This window comes from Terrapene carolina, unplaced genomic scaffold, assembly GCF_002925995.2.
Source record: "Terrapene carolina triunguis isolate 2854851 unplaced genomic scaffold, T_m_triunguis-2.0 Scaffold96, whole genome shotgun sequence".
Classification (NCBI taxonomy): domain Eukaryota; kingdom Metazoa; phylum Chordata; order Testudines; family Emydidae; genus Terrapene; species Terrapene triunguis.
The window spans coordinates 46,933,655-46,954,954 of NW_020664447.1; the positions used below are offsets into that span (position 1 = coordinate 46,933,655).

Consider the following 21,300-nt stretch of genomic DNA (forward strand, 5'->3'; position numbering starts at 1 on the left):
CAACAAAATCTGTCAGGCATTGTAACATATTTGATGCATCTTGCAAGTCTCAAAATCAAAATTTACAATAAGCATATCAATTTGAAAGAAATAGGCAAGTATTCCAACAATACAGTATGCTTAGACTTCACTATCAGATGAAAACAGATTAAAAGATATTGATTAGTTCTTCACTTTTGGTTTATGATTCTTAACTTCTTCATTTAAAAATAAAAAAATCACCTCTATATCTATAAGTTTATATTTAGTAGAGGAAAACAACTATGGCCAGCCACTTAAAACTGCAGGTACACCGAATGCAAAAACATGCACTTCAGCTGAGCCCACATGTCCTATATTTAAACAAGAAAATCCGATAAATGCATGCCTCATTGCTTAGCTTCCCACTCATGAGCAATAAATGGGTCTCTGTGCACCCACTGTACTCACAGTTAAAAATTTGTCCTTTAGAGTCTCTATACATGTGTATGCGGAGATTTTATAAATATATATACACACACACACACACACACACAAGTCATTTATGACTGCACCAACCTTTTTATATAAATTTATATTTGGAATTAATGTAGTAACTAGTTAATAAATTGTACTTAAAATGTTAAGTTGAACCTACTGTAAGAAAATTGTTTTTGAAAAATAAATAATGTCAGCTAACCACTTATGGTGGTGAACTGGTATTTTATGGTGCTAAACAACAAAAATATGTACACTGAGTGCTAGCAGTGAAAGTCTTCACATATAACACACAAGTGATTTAATAAATGGTAGTTTTAGTCTCACTGTAATCAATAAATATAGCTGTACCCTTCTTTCACTTAATAGCAGTTTGGGAAAAACTGAAGTGCCAATTTTTTCTTTAAAGTATGTTTAGGATTTCAATAATATTCTTCGCAGTTGAAAAGTAAATATTAAATTATATAGTTTGAAGGTCAAATGAAAATGATATCAATTGAGAAAACCTGTTAGATTTGGTTGTCAGCTGGGAATTTTCTTAAGTTTCTTCAGGATTCTTCATTTACACAACCTACCTTCTCCCTCATTAGTTCTAGATAGATAGATAGATAATTCTATCCTTCAGCTTTTGTATTGGAAGGTATGAACTCATTTTCATTTTTTAAACTATTTAATTATTCATGTTCTGTAACCTGCCTTGCCTTTATTAAAATTTTGTGTGGCCAAACTTGCAGTCTTTATACTAATAATATTCCTATGGATTTCAGTAGCAGCAGAGCTTATGCTCTAACATACATTTCTTTCATTTAAACCAAAAAGCCATCTGAACATAAAGTTACAGACCCTTAAAAAAAAAGTTAAAGCAAGAAGTTCAGTTATCACCAAACTTAGCTCCCACACATTAAAGGGATTTTATAACAGTGTAATGTTATTATATACATATCTTTTAATAGGTCTACACTAGTAGAAGTACAAATGAGTCCAGAGATGTTATGTAGATTTTGAATTTCTAGGGTTTTGATAGTTTTAAATAACTAGTTGTTTTATAATAAAATGTATTATATGCTAAATATTGTATTGTAAATATTGTACAGTAACTCCTCACTTAAAGTCGTCCGGGTTAACGTTGTTTCGTTGCTGATCAATTAGAGAACATGGTTGTTTAAAGTTGTGCAATGCTCCCTTATAACATCATTTGGCAGCCACCTGCTCTGTCCACTGCTAGCAGGAAGAGCAGCCTGTTGGAGTTAGCTGGTAGGGGCTTGGAACCAGGTTGGACCGACAGCCCCCCTATCAGCTCCCCACTCCCCTAAGTTCCCTGTGTGGCAGCCGCCCAGCAGGCTGTCAATTGCCGGCAGTTCAGCTGTCCCTCCCCCCATTGCCATGTGCTGCTCCTGCCCTCTGCTTTGGAGCTGCTCCCAGGAGCCTCCTGCTTGCTGTGCAGGGCAGGGAGAGAGGGAGGTTAATGTCAGGGTGTCTCCCTCCCCCCACTCCTGCACCCCACTTTCCCCATCTCCATGGGGGGGAAGAACGACACGACAGGGCTCAGGAAAGAGGGAGCTTCCTGGGAGCAGCTGCTGTCAACTTGCTGATCTACTTAACAAGGCAGTGTATGTACTTAGAGTGGGGTCAGCATACTTAAAGGGGCAATGTGTAGCTCTCTCTCACACAGGGTGTGTCTCTCTGTCTGCCATGCTGTCTCCCCTCCCTCCATTCGTGCTGCCTTGTAGAGTGTGAGGCTACATTAACAACAATGGGTTAACCCCTAAGGGCTCAGCCAAAAGCTAGTTCATCATTTAGCAGTAAGGCATTCCCTCTGACTTGACCACCTCAACCAAGCTTCACAATCATCATCGCTGTGTACAGTATTAAATTGTTTAAAACGTAGAGTGTGTGTGTGTGTGTGTGTGTGTGTGTAAAAATAAATAAAATATAGTCTTTTGTCCGGTGAAAAAAATTTCCCTGGAACCTAATTCCACCCGCCTCCCAATTTACATTAATTCTTATGGGGAAATTGGATTCGCTTAACATCGTTTAGCTTAAAGTCTAATTTTTCAGGAACATAACTACAACGTTAAGTAAGGAGTTACTGTATTGTATTGTAAATATTGTAAAATGTATTACATGCTAAATATTACAATATTCTTACTGCACATGTACACAATCTTTTTGTGGGATCTGTGTAGTATATGATGATTTGAGAAAACTGCAAAACCTTGTTAAAAAGGTGGATTAACAGTTAAGAACCTACTACAAACATCAGCAAAACATCTTTGAAATCTCAGTGAATTTGTCTAGCATCCCAACTAACAAACAATAATATGAACTGCAGAATTCTGCTTTATAGTAAAAAACAGTTGCAAGTAGCGGGCTACTTTGCTGATGTGAATTTCAGGACACTACTTTTTGTAGCAATATCTTTATAAGTTTGAATACAAGTCCGCCCCCTTGTATTTTAACTACAGATTGCAAGGATGAGCTCTATTGGACATATTACAACAAAATTCTGGTTTAAAGCAAGTGGATTATGCCTCAAAGATTAAAATAAATATTTTAGCATTTTCATCTCTGAGCAAAGAACAGTTCAGATTAGGTAAAATTTGGGGCTTAGCTTTTAGATGTATCTGCCAATATTTTAAACACTCTCCTGCTCCTCTCTTCCCCGCCTTCCCCTCACCCCCAATTTTTTTTTTTTTTTTACTAAAGGCTTATTGTGCACATATACTGAGTCATTAAAATTTAAGCATATATCAAAGAAAGTACTACCAAATAATTGGAAGAGATGTCTGGATTAGAACAGTGGAATGGGGATGAAGCCTTTTAAGATTTAGTGCAATAAAACTGGATGAGCCCTGTCTCTCCAGATATTTAGCACAGGAGCTTTTGTCAAGGAAGTGATTATAGACCTCTTCATATAGCAAACCCCCTAGAGTCCAGAGCTGGAGTACTTGCCTTGATGGAAGAGAGGTTAGGCTCTCAAACAAGGGGGGGGGGGGGGGAGATGTAGTCTAGAGGGTTAGGGTTGAAGAGTAAGCAAATTATGTGGTACAATCAATGAAATAATCTAGTGATGCTGCTGTTATGCTAATCCTGCAATGAAGTAACATAAAAGAGCACCAAGCCCTACAGAAGCATCACTGTACTGAATCTGGTTGAAATGTGTTATTTAACTGTAGTCAGACTAGTAGATCTTAGTGTGTGACAGATTCCCCAACCCTTCCAGTCCATAGAACACATATGGCTAAACAGAAAGTTCAAAATTCAGTCAGAATTTGCCCTGTGCTGCAGCTTCAGCAAGGAACTCCTCATACTTCAAAGGGCAGAGCTACCTGTTAGCAGTCAAGAAGCAATAGGGCATAGCTGATGCATTTTGTTCTGCTCCATGTGTGACATTAGTGCCAATTATTTAATCTAATTTGCATTTAACCATAAACAAACTTCTGATCAACCCAATCTGCTCTGAGTAGTGGTGGTGGTAGAACACGGAGCTGAACAAAACTTGGCAGTTGTGACTTGGGTAGGTGGGTCATCAAGGGTATCTAGAAGCATAGCTGGGTGGGGTGCTGCCGTGATTTCTACAAATAATGGTACTGGAAGTCAGGGAGCTCATAGGCGAGCTTGGTGCAGCTGACTGTGGGAAGAAGAAGGAGAGCACTCAGGCGCCTGAGACTAGTATTGGGCCCCTCACCTTGTGGTAGTGTGCTTCCTCCTCAAGTGCTCCTTCCTTACTGGGATGCAGCAAGGGGAACTGCAATAGAGGGGGTGCCTGGCTGCCTGTTCAGAGACAGAGTGGCCAAAACAGAACCTACAAATAAATGCTTGCAGCCTTCCCATAGCATAACCAAACATGCGAGATTCAGCCTGACCTGCAGGAATGTGAGACAGGATGCCAAATGCAATACCGCATGGAACTTGGCAGTTCTGAAAGGGACTGCTAGTGAAATACCCAGAATGGGGATTATTTTTACGATGACCAACTTCATATTTCCTTAACCTCACCAATAAATGGTATCTAACTCCACCACTACCGCACACACTTCAACAACAGTGAACCACAGACCTGGTCTACCCCATGTGAGGCTGTAAATGTGCTCTGATTATGCCCCTTCCTACCATCAATGCACTCTCTACTCTAAGGAAGTAGGAAAGGATGGTGTAGAACTGCCTATGCCAGCCTAGGATTCCTCCATACTGAGGGAATCTTGAGCTACCCAGTTAATACATCTTTTCAGAACCTCATCCCTGGTGGCTAGAGCAGTTGCTCCAAATATTTGAATATTAGGAGGGGAAAATTAAGGCTTATTAATTGATTGTAGAAGTTTTGCTTTCACTAGCAGTGTAAAATCCTTATCTGAAAATATAAGTAAAGGTACCCAATAAACACGTGTCTTTTTCTGTCTCATCTGCTGCGTGAATTTCTTCATTACCAAAATATCCCTTACTTTACTATGCCATGCAGATAGAATGGGAGAACTTATTTTGATATTTGTTTTGCCACCAAGAGACAGATAAGAAATATGACTACAACAGGGATTGCTAATCATGATGGCACTTCACACTGTGTATTCTGGACTGTCTGGGATACTGTACTCAGATGAATTTTATCTGTAAATTCAGACTAATTGTAAACTCAGACTAATTGCTATGAATAGGGGTAACAACCATCTTTTGTGAAGGAAACTGACTCCCCACTCTCCCTATAATACAAGTAATTCTATCATTATAAACTTGTCGAAATTATGTTAGTTTAAAATATATAAAATATTAATGTGATTTTTCCCAACAATATTATAAAGATTACTGTTCCTTCTATCTATACTTTATAACAGTGTCCCCAGACTGTGGGGTGTGCCCCTCGGGGGGGGTGTGTGCAGAGGAACATTTTGGGGTGGGGACATGTGTCAGGGACCAGGCCAGCCACCATGGGGGGCAAGAAGGGAGCACCACACAGCCCCACTCCACCCTCAGCCCCACTCCACCCCCAACTGCAGTTCTCTTCTGCCCCCAGCTGCAGCTCCACTCTCTGTCCTCAGGCCAGCTCCTCCTCCTTCCCAGTTCTGTCCCCAGTTGCATCTTCAGCCCAAGCTCCTCTGCTGAGCCAACTCTGCTGTAACAGACTGGGGGGTGGGGGTGAGCGGAAACAGATTCCATTACTGGTAAGGGGGGTGGGTGTGACAAGAAAAGTTTGGACACTACTACTTTAAGGAATATCCATCTTTAAATCCCTGTTTTATTTTGTGATAAAATTAGATTGCTCTTGCCTATCCACTTGCTCTACAATCCTTTCGATACACTGGAATTATATTAGCCCCTTACCAGTAGTTTTTTTCTTAACCAGGACCTCACATTATGCAGGTAGTCTGCTAATCTTATCTTTGTCATTTTGTGCATCTTATGTTCTAGCTCAGTATATTGGTAAAAAGGCAATGTGCAGCACCAGAATTTAATATCTAAAGACAAAAATCTTTCCTTCAAAAAGTTGCTTTAGAATACCATCAGTTGTCTGAATGACTCTGAAGTCTTTAAGGAGAACCGCATATACAAAAAAATAATATTTTATTTAAATGGGACATCTGAAAAGGGGAAAAAGTAACCAAAGATTTTCTTTGTATTTGTTACAATAAGTAGTTGGGACTTACATGCATACTTATAAATGAAGAAAAGCACCTATGCTTTATACAGAGGTGACATGGGTTTTTAATTGTATAACTTGGTAGTTATTACTACATATCAATTTCAGAGTACTCAATGGTGTCTGAATAAGGAAGCTTGTTAACCTCTAATCTCATCGTTGTCTATAGAAATTGCTCAAGAACAGTTCAAATAAAAATTAATCCTGTAATGCTGCTAGGGTCAATAAAACCTTTAAAAGATGTTCAGGGACAGCTTTAACTATGCCACCAGCTTTATTTAAAATTATCTGAAGTTTTCCAATATGACTAACCTGTTTGGACTGGACTTTTCCCACTGTTTCCTCTAAGACTCTCTTAGGTTGTGTTGCAGACCCTCCAAAAAAATCAAACCAAACAAAAAAACCCACAACCCTAATCATGCCCAGTGCCAGCAGAGTATACAATACCACAAGGACATCCAGGTCAGCAAATCAAACTGTATATTTTTGAAAGACCCTGGCTCCTCTGCTTTTCTTTAAATGTTACCAGAGGATCAGACTTTGTTTCAACAGGACATATGTTCCCCTGGAACAGACAACAAACTTAAAAATTGGACTTTTAAAATGGCAAACCATCTCCTTGTTTAATATGTATTACAAAGATATGAGATGGGCTGGATTATAAACTACTTTCCAAAATAATGAATCTAGGAAACTCACTTTAATTAAACTTTAAATACTATAAGTACTAGGAAGAAGCGGCAAAATAAAATTACAGAAGTCAATCAACTGTCATTTGCTCTAAACTATGTGATTGGTATAAAGCTAAAACACTTACTTGAAAGCCATCTTCAGCCACTTCAGCATCACTGTGCAATGGTGGACAACCTGTGGAAAAATGAAAAGGGCAAAAATAAACAACATTCGTTTTACTTCCTTCACTATATATATTGCTTCAATCATTCCATCTGAACTTCCAATAACCACCTAGGATATAAAAACTGAACTAAATACATAGACCTTTAAATAAGTAGATAAACTGCTTTATCATTTATGGTTACAAGCCTATCATGCAGTTTCCTAATACTTCTGCTGCTCCTGTCAGCATGGTCTTCTAACTAGCTTGCAGTTCTGCTTTGCTATGTTCTTACCATGGACTATTTCTAGTCACCTACTTATTTGCTTTTCTCTCCTTGTCTTGTAAAAGCTCCCCCCCGCCCAGAAATCTCTACCATGAATCAGAATTAAGAAAGCACCCTTTTTTGGATTAAATATTTTACAGATTTTTCAAGCATTAATATATTTTGTGCTACTCCCTCATACTAGAATCTTGTAACTCCCAGAATTATGCCTTAAGCTGCATCAATTGGTAAAAAGGCAATATGTTGCACATATCTAAAGACAAAAATATTTCCTTCAAAAAGTTACTTTGGAATACCATCAATAAGTGCACACACACAATACACAAGGATAAACATTAAAGGGAAAAAACTGTGTGCTCAAATGTTCACTGATTAGTCTTGCATTTTTTCTCAGAGCTCAACTCATGACAAGTCTTTTTAATAGAACAAAACAATTAGCATTCTGCCTTTTACTTGCATTGCTTCATGCACATAAAAAAAAAAAAAATCTCAGAAGGATATCTACATAGAATATCAAACTCTCCATTGTTTGACCTTCCCTTTTATACGTCTGAAAGGGACATTCCCTCCCTTTTCCATTGGCAAATATTTTTTTGCCTCCTCCCCATTTATTGTGTTTCTACCTCAAAACAGTCTTTGTTTTACTGTCCTTATGCATCAGTTTCTATGATACAAGCACAGCTCTGGGCCTTTGTGTCAATTAGGCCACGTCTACACTACAATTAGGCCACGTCTACATCTAACGGGGATCGATTTATCGCATCTTGTCTAGACGTGATAAATCGATCCCCGAATCGACGCCCGTACTCCACCTCGGCAGGAGAGTAAGCGGAGTTGACAGGGGAGCCGCGGTGGCCGACTTGCCGCCGTGAGGACAGCCAGGTAAGTCGAACTAAGATACTTCGACTTCAGCTATGCGAATAGCGTAGCTGAAGTTGCGTATCTTAGATTGATACCCCCCGCCCCCAGTGTATACCAGCCCTTAGACCAGTGCTTAAGATTTTTCATGAGACATTTTCCCACAGATCCTACATAAAAATCATGCATGAAGTTACTTTGACAGCGTCATTTTAAAAAATTACTATGAACTAAGCATCTCAGCAAAGAAAGTCTGACCATTCAGCTACATGGTTCACATGCTAAGAACATATAATTTGACATGCCCCTAGAGATACTAGTGTGGATCCATTGATATATACAAAACAGTATCAACAAATGGGAAAGATGGACTTGTAGTTAAAGCATAGGACTGGGAATTTATGGATATGGTCAAATCAGTTCCATCGCAGGCCTCTGGCATGATCTGGGTAAGTCACTAAACCTCTCTAGGCCTCTGTTTTCTCATTTGTAAAATGGAGATAATGCTTCTTCATTACACAGGTATGTTTTGAGAATTAGTTCATTAGCAAAATATTAGGACCTTAGATGGAAAGTCCTAGAGAAATTCAAAGTATTATTAAACTGTCCAACCATTACAACCATAGTATATTGTGGAACAACGCAAATTTTTAAGTACTTAACAGCATGACATCAAAATACTTTTTATGGTGTCATTTCACAGGGTTAATACGGATTCGTTTAAAAAAAACACAACCCAAGCCAAGACATACCTTGAGAGATATCTTCTACAGCTCTACGGATGCCTCTGTCAAATGCTCGTGCATCAGCAGGACTCTGAAATGTGAGGCCAAACTTCTTGTCATCAATCTTCCAGTGGTGAAAAGTTGGGGTAACTTTGTTGTAAATGAGGTCCTTCTTTAACGTACATTCCAAAACCACCTTCCAGAAATTAAGAGGAAAAAAAAATTTAATTCTCTGAAAATATCACAAATTTGTAAAGAAAGGATATTCAGTATACCTCTTTGGAATTTTACTTGAAAAATGACTTCTTAAATACAGTTAACAAGTCCTTGGTTAATTTCTTCCCAGGACAAGCAAGCAGTTTCAACTAAGGCCAGGTCTACATTAGAAACTTTTGCCAATATAGAAATGTCATTGAGGAATGAGATTTTTCTTTAGTGACATTTCTAATACCAGCAAGAGCCCTGGCGTTGGCATTATTTTCCAGCATGAAAATGCTTTTGCCAGTATAGCTTATTTTGCTTGCCAAACCAGTATAAGCTATACCAGCAAAAGCACTTTTTATTATTATTAAACAAAATCTTCCTATCACTCTGCCATTTTTCTGTTTTAAAGTTATCACACAGCAAGCTTCAGTTATATTACATTTGTTGCTAAAAAATGTCAATAGTGAACAACCTGTAACAGGGGCCTTACTATCTCATGTTTTCGCAGCGCTGTTTAAATTTAAAGCACTTCATGATAAGTTGTTACATACTATTTTTTTCCTTTAACCCTGTCATATAGTTTTTTCAGAATGCTAACTTCAGCATTTGTTTTGTACAACATAGTTATACACACAGAAAATATTAAATCTTACAGTAAATGAAAAATAATTATTTTGAACACAGTATTTGATTAAAGAGAAGACTCAATCAATGTTTTCTGCATATCATTTTTACCCACTAATTATAAATACCTCTTGAAAGCAAAATTCTGTTTCCTTGTAACACCAAGATTCCCTCACCACAAAAGCATATTTGCCATTGGATTGCACTATTTATATTTTTTTAAATATAGGTCATTTGCAATTTCTGGGGAAACCAACATAGAAAATAATTTGCAAAGATTACAGTTAAGAAAAAGAGGGTCATTCTGGGCCATCAACATGCTGTGTAAGAAATATTAGGTTCTTAAGCCAATCACTGGCATTTTCTGATGACAAAGTCCTATATTTAAAACAGCTCTGAAGTAGACAACATTAGTTGTTAGATTACCTATATTAGCCTTCCTTCTCCTCCCAATCCAGGATTGTTCCCCAGTTGTTGTTTTTTTAAATGCTTTGTCTTGTCCATTTTGAAGCATGTGATGTGATGGAACTTCCTTTGCTTCTCTTGGAAAACTATTACACAGTTAAGGTGAATTTAGGACTATTTATCTTCCTATTTGGCTTTTGTATTCTTTATTCATCCCACTTTTCAGACTTCAATTGTCTATCGTCAATAATTACTCCTCTCTATGCAATATTAATTTTAATTTAGATCTTTTACTCTTTCCTTACATATGAATCTCTTCAAATTCGTAATTATTTTTGTTGCTCGTCTCAACTCCCTCCAAATGGTTGATACTGAGGTACTCTATTCTAGGTATAACTGTCTGCAAAGAGAGAAATTATGGCTTCTGTCTACCTGCCTTTACATGTGCATCAAAAAACCCCAAACCAGAGTGTGATATGGTAGCAAAAAAAACATGGTCTATTTTTAATTTGCAGTCCACTATCACCCTGTCTCTCTTTTGGTAGTAGTGCTTTGTAAGTTTCTTCCTCCAGCTCAATGTTTTCATTTTGGATTGTTCCTCTTCTTCCCCAACATTAATATTTCTTCTTCATTTTTAATAATATATCACCAGGTCCATTTGTATTATTTTTGTATCTTATGTTGTTCAAAATGCCTCCTAATCTGGAACCAAAATTATGTTGTTTACTCTCGAATCCACAACGAAAGAAGTGAAGTACAAGAACACTGATTCCGGCAGTTACCTGACTGGACATCTGCTACCAGCTGTGTTAATCTAAACACCAGGAGATAAAATTAAATGAAGGATGGGAGAAAAATCAGTGCTTTAATTTTGATGCTAACATGTAAGGGAAGTCTATTTTGAGACAAACGTCCTTTACAGTAGCATTAACCACCTTGTGCTGAAAACTAGCATTTCTGGATGGCAAGAATGCTTATACAAGATACATAAGCACTGAGTCAACCTCCAGGCTGGCTATAAATTATAATGCTATTCACAAATCCAGACTGTCACCTGATCAAAAGAAAGGGGTTTTGGTGGTCCCCTCCCCCCCTTTTGTTAAAAACTGTTTTATGGAATATCTGTTTCCTATAGTACTCTACAGTATTTCTCTATGTGAAATACATATAGATCCCTAACCCAGTTTAGACACTAGGATAAAGTCTAAGTTGCAAGCCCATAGCCAAATATCCAAATTACTCCTGATACCCTATGTAAACCCAAAGGCCCTGTTTTCCCCTCTGCAGCATAGAACAGAAGAACCTCTCACTTGCTCTTAATGTTCCCCAAAAGAAGCAGAATGTCAAAAATGCCTCCCTCATTTTCTTAAGCCCACAGATAACTCTCGGTGCTAAAGACAAGTAGTTGGGGATTTTCAGGAATTCCACCTCAATGAAGAGCTTAGAGATCTTTAGATGAAAAGAGTTATACAAACTTGTTAGGAATTATGTTTATATGGACCCATGGAGAATCTGCTTTTTTCAGCACGTGTCCCTGAAACACCAGCAGATTTCTGTTTCGAATGAAGCAACATTACTCCATTTCTGTAGTGTCTGGTCTTGCCCATCCAGAGTTTGAGTTGTCTTTCAGCATTAAGTTATGCTAGTTTTGCCAACACTCTGCAATTTCCCTCATCCCTCTTGTTGGGTGGTATGAAGGCCAATGGCAATACGTGCAGGTGGTACAGGTAGATAACCTTGATCTCTGGCAGATTTTGTGGCTGGAATAAATCAAGTAGGTACAATCTGGTCCCACATCTAAAACAGTACTTAAGACTGTCACCCAAGATTTGAAATTTTCTTTAAAAAGCCCCCAATTCAATATAATGGCATGATATAATTTTCCAAAATAGGTAGAAAAAAAGATTTCATCCTGGAGAAGGGAATTGTAGAGAAAAGCTCTTTCAGTAATGGTTGGCATGCTATTTCTCTGGATTCAAGAACCAAGCTTCCTTCTACTTCCTTACAAATATCTTGGATTCTTCCATTCTTAAGAAGTGCTTACTAACCGCTCATCTGTCTTAATGCAACAACCGTCCTGGAGAGATGTACAATATTGTGCCACATCCAACAGGATATCTATTTAGGTCCCTGCATATTCTGTGGTTGAAGAATTTTCCCTGATCCATACAATGCTGCTAAATCATGCTGTAGAATCTAAAAATTTTCCTTAAAATAGCTATTACCCATGTTTCTGAAGATAACTCGGGAAACATGAACCAAGTTTATATCAATGCAATTTTGTCTTCCCAAGCCTGCAGATATCCTGAAACATAGTGCTGAGCTGTGAACTGGCCTGCTCATAGTAAATGATTAACTCAAACCTAAATAAGACAATCTAAATATCAATACTTATTTCTCTACTGTGCTTTCCCCACAATCCTGAATTGCCTATTCTGATGCTTTCCAGGGGCACTCAGGGTTATGAGGCAGTTCACTATCACCCATCCATAGTGTAAGGACTGTGTCTGCAGTGGGTCAGCTCCCTGACTCCATCAAGAAGCCCCTGGGTCACACTTCCAGATGTCATGCGGCTAACAAAGGTTCCAGCTTCCCTACCGCCTACTCCTAAACCTGTGTTATGCATGTCAATTTAAAAAAACAAAAATCTGCGGTATACTAAAATATGAAGATGTGGGCATAGTCCAAAAGCTGGGTTTAACAGGGTCTGCTGTTCTTATTATTCATTTTGATACTGAATAAAAACCCTCCACTCGAATACTCAGTTGAAGCTGATGCAGAATTCTCAGTTTCATATACCATAATCCAAGGACCTCACTCACAGAAGTTAGGTCCCGTTTGCCATATCAAACACATAATTTTGCATCTATTTGGTATAATGATTTTTTTTTTAAAAGATTATTAATTTGAATTTTCTGTGCAACTTTTTTGTTTTAAAAGGATGATTTATTAACCTACCATCCCAAAAGCTAAATATTTATACTTTCAGATAAGATATACATAATTGTTTCCATGATTCTGGCCAGAAAAATGTCATTTTACTACCATCAGCTATTGTTACCAGCCTCTAATTCTGCATCACATAATACTTATTATTTTTCCCTAGTAGAATATGTGCATATATATTCAAGAGACAACACACAAGTGTACACGTGTAAGTGTGCTGTGAACAGAAATTATTGCTTGCTAAACTATCATGCATCCCAACTAGCTTAGATTTTCAACCTGAATTAACATTTCATTGGTTTGAATGCCATAATCTCAACAGTTACAGCAGAGAACCTATAGACTTCATGAGAACACTCAACGGACAAAACACTAAAAGGTTACAGAAATAAAGCTATTATACTTTATAAAAAAATACAAACAGAATATTACTTCTGTGTAGTGCAAGTCAGAACCATTTTATATCAGGAGCATATACACAGTCTCAAAGTAACAAGGTTTAGACCCTAGAAGCAGAATATTAGCAGAGATTAATAAATTCTTAAGTACAGTAACAAAGTGATGTGGTTTTCCTTTCTATCATTATAAAAAGCAACATTCATTTTGTGTGTCTTTGTTAATTGCCATTCTCAAAACTTTGCTTAAATTGGCAAAGGTGTTCAAAGCAATTTTTGACCTGGGTAAGCAAGTCTAGACTGAAATACAATTTACAAATTCACACTTTCAAACAGTTAAATTTATTTTACACAAGATTAACACTCAAGATACCTTGTACCACTACATACAACTAGCGTGGAGCACCCATAGGGACACTACTCAAAGAAGAAGAAACAGTTCTATGTATTTTAGCATGCAAACTTACGGTTTAGCTGCTTTTGAATTTAATTAGCATTCTGGCACAAGTATGCCTGTTAATATCTTTCCAACTTCTAGTCAGAAGAGACTGAAAAACAGGATGGAGTCTCCTAAAGTGCAGGATTTATATACTGAGGTATAGTGCACCTCCTTTATACAAATGCATCCCTGCATCTCTCAAATTAATCAAAAATTGTTTTTTCCCCAGAAAATGTGTAACCTATTCCATCTGTCACTTCTGATGGGTGAACCAAATTAAGCCAGCCTCCTCTTTCCATTTTTATACTGGGTTCCACTACAAGGAAGAACTGGAGAAATGTGCAAGCCATAACAAAAAAGCACCATAATTAAACAAAAAGCCAAATTAGTTATTACACATTCTCATTTAACAAGTAAGATTTACAGAATTCTAAAACCTTGAAGCTTTATGCTAATATATATTTAATGACATTAATATCGAGATAGCCTGTGCAAAGATAGACATGTGTCTAACAGAGAAGCAGTCCTGACCATGTTAAATGGAGCGTAATTGTTCCAAATAGACTGGCTGGAGCCAGATCTAGGAAGGTGATTATACAGGGAGTCCTCAGACTTATGATGCCAGACTTACAGGGGACACCACTTACCACGCATTTCAATTCACTGCCGTTTCACCCCTACGACGCTTGTTTCACCCTCACAACGCTTGATTTACATACAGTTCGCTTGAAATCACTTCCTGATTGCATTATACTGGTATAGAGCTGGAAGGGGTCGCTTCTGATTGGTTTCGAGGCAGCACGGTAGCTTGTTGCCGGGTAGGGTTGCTGCTTGTTTTTGATTGGCTCCCAGCCCCAGGCTCAGCCAATCAGAAAGCTTGAACAGTGATTGGCTGAGGCTCAGCATGTGTTCTGTTCTCCCTGGTTTTCTGCGCCTGTGTTGCAGGCATTCTGAGCAGCATATGTGAGTTTACATGTTTATTTGAATGCTGTTTACAAAATACAGTGTTCAGTAAATTCATTGATGTTGCAACATTAGTCATCTAGAATTCATTCAGTACAAAAATCTGGGTTATTGTGGTGAAAATAGTGTATCAAGCCTTGGTTCAGGAACCAATCCCCCCTCATACCATTGATTCCTATGGGAAAAGCGGTTTTGACTTACAACGCAATTCAGAGGAACGAATTGTGTCGTAAGTCCGAGGACTCTCTGTAATAAAGGAGGAAGTGTGTAATTATGTCAAGGGTATTTTGTGAGACAACTTTACATTCCAACAGAGATCTACACAAGCTGGGTAAAGTTGTCCAATAGCGAGCCTCCTTTTCCTCTCCTAAATTAAATCAATATCCTTGTTACCACCACTTTGACTTCCTTCCTAAACTACTATCATGGCGTTTGTCAATAACATGCAACATTTTAAACATTTTATTTAGAGAGACTGCACTAAGTTTCTTAAATTGACCCATCACATGTAATTCTGAAGGCTCTACATAGGATCCAGCTAAAGTTCATCACTAATCTTTAACTTCTAGAGTAACTAAAGGATCTTCAAAGTTAAAAATTCAGTGTCAGAATAATCAATAATTGCTTGCTAAATGCTCTCAATTTAGTGAGGTTATTTTAAGAGAAGCTTTTATGTATACAATTTAATTGGTCAATCCACACTCACAAATAATTCTAATAAACCCTAACAATGTAAATGTTAACAAATAATAATAATAATAATAATAATCCAGGCTGTGCATGGTAAAAAATACTTGCAATTCAGACTGATCAGATATTTATGCTGTTAAGAAATTAGTTTCTTTTCAAGTTAATAGCAAGACTTCCTACAGACAAGGCAAACACTCTCTAGCCTGCTTTAAATCGGAAGATAAAAAATGAAAATATGAAGACAATTTTATGGGAGTAAAACAGAAAAAATTGTAATTTAGGAAGACTGTATATATTCATGAAGGTTAAAAAAAACCCACACATTTCTGAAAATTCTACTTTCCACAGACCAAGAATTCATATAGGTGGGATGAGAATGATATTGGAAAGGAAGCCATAGTTACTTGTGTCCCAATCCTGCAAAGACTTACACAAATGTTTAAAAACTTTAAGCACAAATAGTCCCACTGAATCTTATATGACTACTCATATGCTTAAGTCTTTGCAGAGTTATAGCCTTAATAACCAAAACTTTACAGGACATACTATGCAAAGCTAAAATAGTCTTTCCCAGAAATCATAGAGACAGACTAAATAAATATATATATATTTGCTGTATCCAAAGATTATTTAAAAACAAATCAAAATTTAATTAAGAGGCCCACTTTAAAATTAAAGACTAAATATCATATTGAAGAGATTCAGGTTTGAAGACCTCAACTGCAAGAACACAAAGTAAAACTTTCTTGGAGACACTAATATCATTCAGTGACCATATAAAGTAAATTTTGAACTGTCTAAAACAATGCTTCTGGAAATTTAAAATTAATTTGCTTTGTGATAAGAACTGCCATCTTGTGTCCTATGCAGCCATTATCATAATTATAGTTACATGTAACTATTTCTCAAAATCAGAAGTTGATAAGGATATTCTAATCTATATTTAAAAAAAAAGATTTTGTGAAGGATCCTACAATCCCAATGTCACTTGTTCCACTTTGTGTCACAGTGGTCTCTACAGGCTCTATTGTGGAGGAAGATGGAGACTTTCTCCGTTCCTTTGACTTTAACTGTTGTGGTATCCAACTTCCTTGGCTTAAGGACACAGTTCTGTTTCCTTCCAGAGTACTAGCAAACAACTTGATAGGGATAACACAAATCTCAACTCTGTTCAGATTTAAAAAACAAACAAACAAAAAAACCCCACACACTTGTCCATTTGCAGAAAAGAGAAGAGAATGGGCCAAGACTTACATGCTTGAACACAGAATCTACAATAAGATCCTTCAAACTAGCAACTACACAAATTTTACCAGTGTAGGAAGGATGTTAATCTAACAGCTCTTAGCATCATCCGTTTGTTCCTTGACTCTAAGGGTATGTCTACACTGCAAGTAAGCCTGTGCTTGAGCCCAGGCTGAAGCCTACCTCCCACATCTACACTGTAATTACACTAACCCAGGACCCTGTAGGGTTGGAGGGTCCAAGCTCAACTTAAGCTACTACCCAGGGTCTGAGCCATGTTGCTTTGCAGTATTGAGGCAGCCCCGCCTGACTTGGATCCTGGGAGTCAGCTGGAAGTATCCCACAATTCTATGGGGATACTTCCTTAGTCCTTTCTATCCCAACAATCTAAAATCCAACCTATTGAAAACAGAAGTCCCCACCACCACCACCGCCCCTTTGCAAAAAGCAGCAGCTCAAGTCAGCATTAACTCATTCTCTTCTGATCACTGATCTGCAAGAACACTATCAAAGAGCCTCGTGGGTTTGCAAAGGAGAGCTAACTGATCAAGACTTTTGCTAAACAAGCTGCTTCCTGGTAATGTGTAGGGAGGGCAGTCAAGTTTCCCAGTCCCAGGGCTAGAGTGGTCACATTTCCAGGGGCACTAGGGACTCTGGGATATGATTACTTTGACTTGGGTCTGTGCATTGCAACATGGACACCAGAGCACTACGTTCAAGCACGCATTAGAAAAAAGTCTTAACATAGGGTTAAAATACAACTGAGATGCTCAAGCCCAGAGTCACCTAACAAGGGTCAGCTGACTTAAGCCCCACTAACCCTGGGCTTACATTGCAGTGTAGACATACCTTAAAAGGCTGTCTTACAGCTTGCTATAGTCCCTCTGATGAAATATCATTGTCTGAGGCTCTCCCCACCTACCCTAGCTACTAGCTGGATATGGGGTCATTTCTTTTATCCTAACAGTTATCCTAAATCACCTGAGGTATCAGATCTTTCCTGTTGAGTCACTACATTAGCTTTTGATTACAGCAGCTTTCCTTTGAAGTCAGAGACAATACAAATGTACAGCTTCCTTTTACTCTCTTACCAAACATCTATCCCCATAATTAGCTACACAGTAACTCCTTTCCCAAGCTGTATTGGTATCTGTATTTTACAGGAGTTTCTCACATTGTTTGCTCAGACTGCACTGGAAACAAACTTCTTGCCTGCATTCTAGTTATCTTCCTCACTCTACTGGTATTCATTTAAAGAGGCACCTTCCCCAGAACTTAAGTAACATCTAAGTACAGGTGTAGTCAGGTGTACGTCAGTGGTACAGAAAAAAAATAGTATTAAAATTGGGGATGGGGGCGCACACACCCACACCAGAAGTTGATTGTTCTGAACGTGTATGAGATTCCAGAAAACTAGATAAGGGTCTGCCCTCCAGGACCAGAGCGTGCTCATGCCAAATGCAAAACCTCACTATCTTCTCAGTGAACTAGATACCAAATAGATCACATGAGGCAGGAACCAAAAAATTTGGTCCAAAACCCCCCAAACAACAACAAAAAACAACAACTAATTTAATTTCCAACCCCCCCACCTCACATCAGCTTAGTAAATCTGCCCATTTGCTACTTTTGCAATGGGCTTAACAAGTTCTAAAGGTAGTTTGACGTTTGAGTAAATAATACATTTGCACTTCATTTTCAGTTTGGATACAGAGTAATTAACCACTGAAACAGATTTCCAAGGGATGTGGTGAATTCTCTGTAATTTGGTGTACTGAATTCAGTATTAGATGGCTTTCTAAAACACATGCTTTGGTCCAACCACATGATGTTGGGTATGTTACAGGAAATGACCTGTGTTATGCAGGAAGTTCAATTATATGATCATAATGATACCATCTGGTCTAAAAATCTGTGATCATACAACATGAAACTCCAGAAAACAACAACAACATTCACCCAGTACTGCTTTGGGTTTTATTTTCTTTTTATATCCCTCCCCCCTAAATTCCCAAACAGGAACTAAAAGACCTCTTTGTGCTCTAGAACCAGAATAATGAGAAAGAAGGTCAGAGAGGATGTGTCTTGGGATTCCATGAGGAATCGCCCCAGTTTAGAAAGCATAGCTGCTGGACATAGTACCAGCAAAGGAAGAGAAAAGTTTCAGACCTCCTATGTGAGGAACAAGTTTTGAGATGTCAGGACTTTGGAGGAGAAGCTGTCTCAAATGGTAGCCTCTCTGGCTCATGAAACTGGGAGCAGGGGATAGAAAGGACTGTTCAAGCAGAGACTATGAAGGCTACGGCTGCTTGCAAAGCAGGAGAAAAGGATTCAAAGATCATTTTAGCAAGCTCTTCATTATCTGGTCTGCAAACAACTCTTCAGGGATGCTCCCTGCTCCAGTCACTTCAATGGAAATTTTTTGTGTTGAGAGAAGTACTGATTGAGATAAGGAAAAGAAGAGTCATTCCTGCAGTCTGAAGATAATTTAACTGACTTGTCCACATGAATATAGTATGGCTGGATTAACTTTGAAAATGGATTTTCCCTTCTGAGTGGATCATTGATTTCACAATCTTTATCAGAGAATCTAAGATTTGGAACAACTGCTCAGATCTTCCTACACATTCTTAAGAGCTTCTTTAGATGAGAGAGGCAATGGGTTGAAGACTCTTTATTTGTTACTAGTGAGTGAATAAGATTCACCAAGTTTGTCAACTTCAATACTGGTACCTTTTCCTTTATGCTGAACTAGTCCAAGGATGATGGGGAAAGTTTGCCCTCTTCCACTGATGACTTGGGGTGATCTATCAGCTCTTCCGAAGTCAAAGCTCACCAAGAAACTCCTTTTAATGGCTTTTCCCTTTCTGGTCACACATCACCCCCTTTTATCCAGTCAAAAGAGCGTGTTGCAGAGAGTGATCTGGCTGACAGCCTAAGCATGTCAGAGGTTGCATTGTGCAGGGGGAAAAAGAGACAGTGCTACTGTGATGGAATTTAGCACCTTAGAGTTTATGGAGGTCTGGTGAGAGGCTGGTTAGGGCTAGGAAAAAGGGTTTGTGAGAAAAATCTAAACAACGTGGGATCACTAATACCCTCAGTTTCTGAGCCTGCCAAGTGCTGGACAGTGGGAGGAGGAAGAGGGTCCAAGGCTTTCAACAGGGTTTGGGAACCAACCACCACTTGCCATGGAGACGGTGACAGCATCATAGGACCTCCTTCCTAACTGCTGAGATAAAGGCAGAAAATTCATCAGTACTGATGGAGGAGCAGGTACTCACATGTGAGAATTAGCAACACAGATCTAAAAAGCAATTCTATCTTTTATCCTAAAAGGAAACTGCACACTTCATACATGTAAGAGATGAAACTCTTTTAAAGAGTTCATAGCCCTGCAGTTTGGATTGCAGGGGTGTGAAATGCAATGTTCGCTAGCATACTGCGCTGTAACTCCCCTGTGTGGTTTTCAAGCAATGCAATGTTTTCTAGTATATATTTTATCAGAGTCCAGACAGGTTATTTTCAAGCAATAACTACAGAAACTGCCTTACTCTAGGTGGAAAATTTGACCCAGAATAAAATGTTTATAGTTCAAGATGGAATTCCTTCTGGACTTTTTTTTTTTTTTTTTAAATATTTTACAAGAATTTTGCATGCTTGTACTTTTCTGCTTTTCTGCACCTTGCTGACTTCACTGATTTTGCCAATGCACAAACAGAAAAGAGAGGTTAGTTTGAAGCTCTCTTAGAAAGACAGAGGGGAGAAAAACTAATTGTTTGCCAAAAAGTGTATTTTTGAACTTCTGAAAGGGCAACACTTAATTTTAGAGATACAGGAAGAAAATTTAAAGAGTCAAAAAATAAAATACGGTACTTGCTCTTATAGGCATATGAATATTTAGACAGTGTAAAATCACGCAACAAAGAGTGGAAACAACTATGGCTAAGAAGTTTAATTTTTCTGTAGACCGGGGTCGCCTACGCAGTGCCCGCGGGGGCCATGGCGCCCATCGGGGCATCCATGTGCGCCCACCTACTGGCCGCTGGAAAAGCAGCTGCTGAAATGCCGCCGAGAAGCGGCAACATCAAGAAGCACTACTGCCGAAATTCGGCGGCATTTCGGCGATGACGCCTCTTGATGACGCTGCTTCACAGTGGCATTTCGGTGGCAACGCCTCTTGACCGTTGCCATTTCACGGCGGCATTTCGGCGGCTGCTTGTCCAGCGGCCACGGTCCTTGGCGGGTAGTCGTCCGGTGCCCACCCCACGGAAAAGGTTGGGGACCACTGCTGTAGACCAACAACATGTAGGTGTTACTTTTAGGTTCTATCAAGTTATACATATGTTGTATTCATAATGTAATTTGTTACCGTTTTATCCCTGAGTCGTTCTCCGTGGATAAGAAAATCAGCACAGCTGTTCTCTTCTTGATGAATGACTTTGAAGACCGTAACACAGCTTAGTCCACCCCCTCCAAGTGGTAACCATCCACCACTTGAGTCATCCCGGGTCATCACCACAGCTCGCACTCTTGCATAACTATTACTGAAAGAGATGCAACATGAACAAATTAGTTTTTCCATAAACACAAAATGGCT

The 21,300-nt window shown here is 38.6% G+C and overlaps 1 protein-coding gene across 1 annotated transcript in view; it reads right to left on the minus strand.

Moving 5' to 3' along the window:
• The window catches only part of SPRED1 (sprouty related EVH1 domain containing 1), a 99,070-nt gene that overhangs the window by 25,363 nt on the left and 52,407 nt on the right, over positions 1-21,300 (minus strand). Inside the window, exons 2-4 of the mRNA XM_024202060.3 lie at positions 21,073-21,247; positions 8,820-8,988; positions 6,906-6,955 (exon numbers count right to left, since the gene is read on the minus strand). Of these exons, the coding sequence (XP_024057828.2) occupies positions 6,906-6,955; positions 8,820-8,988; positions 21,073-21,247 (394 nt within the window). The remainder of the gene's footprint in view (positions 1-6,905; positions 6,956-8,819; positions 8,989-21,072; positions 21,248-21,300) is intronic.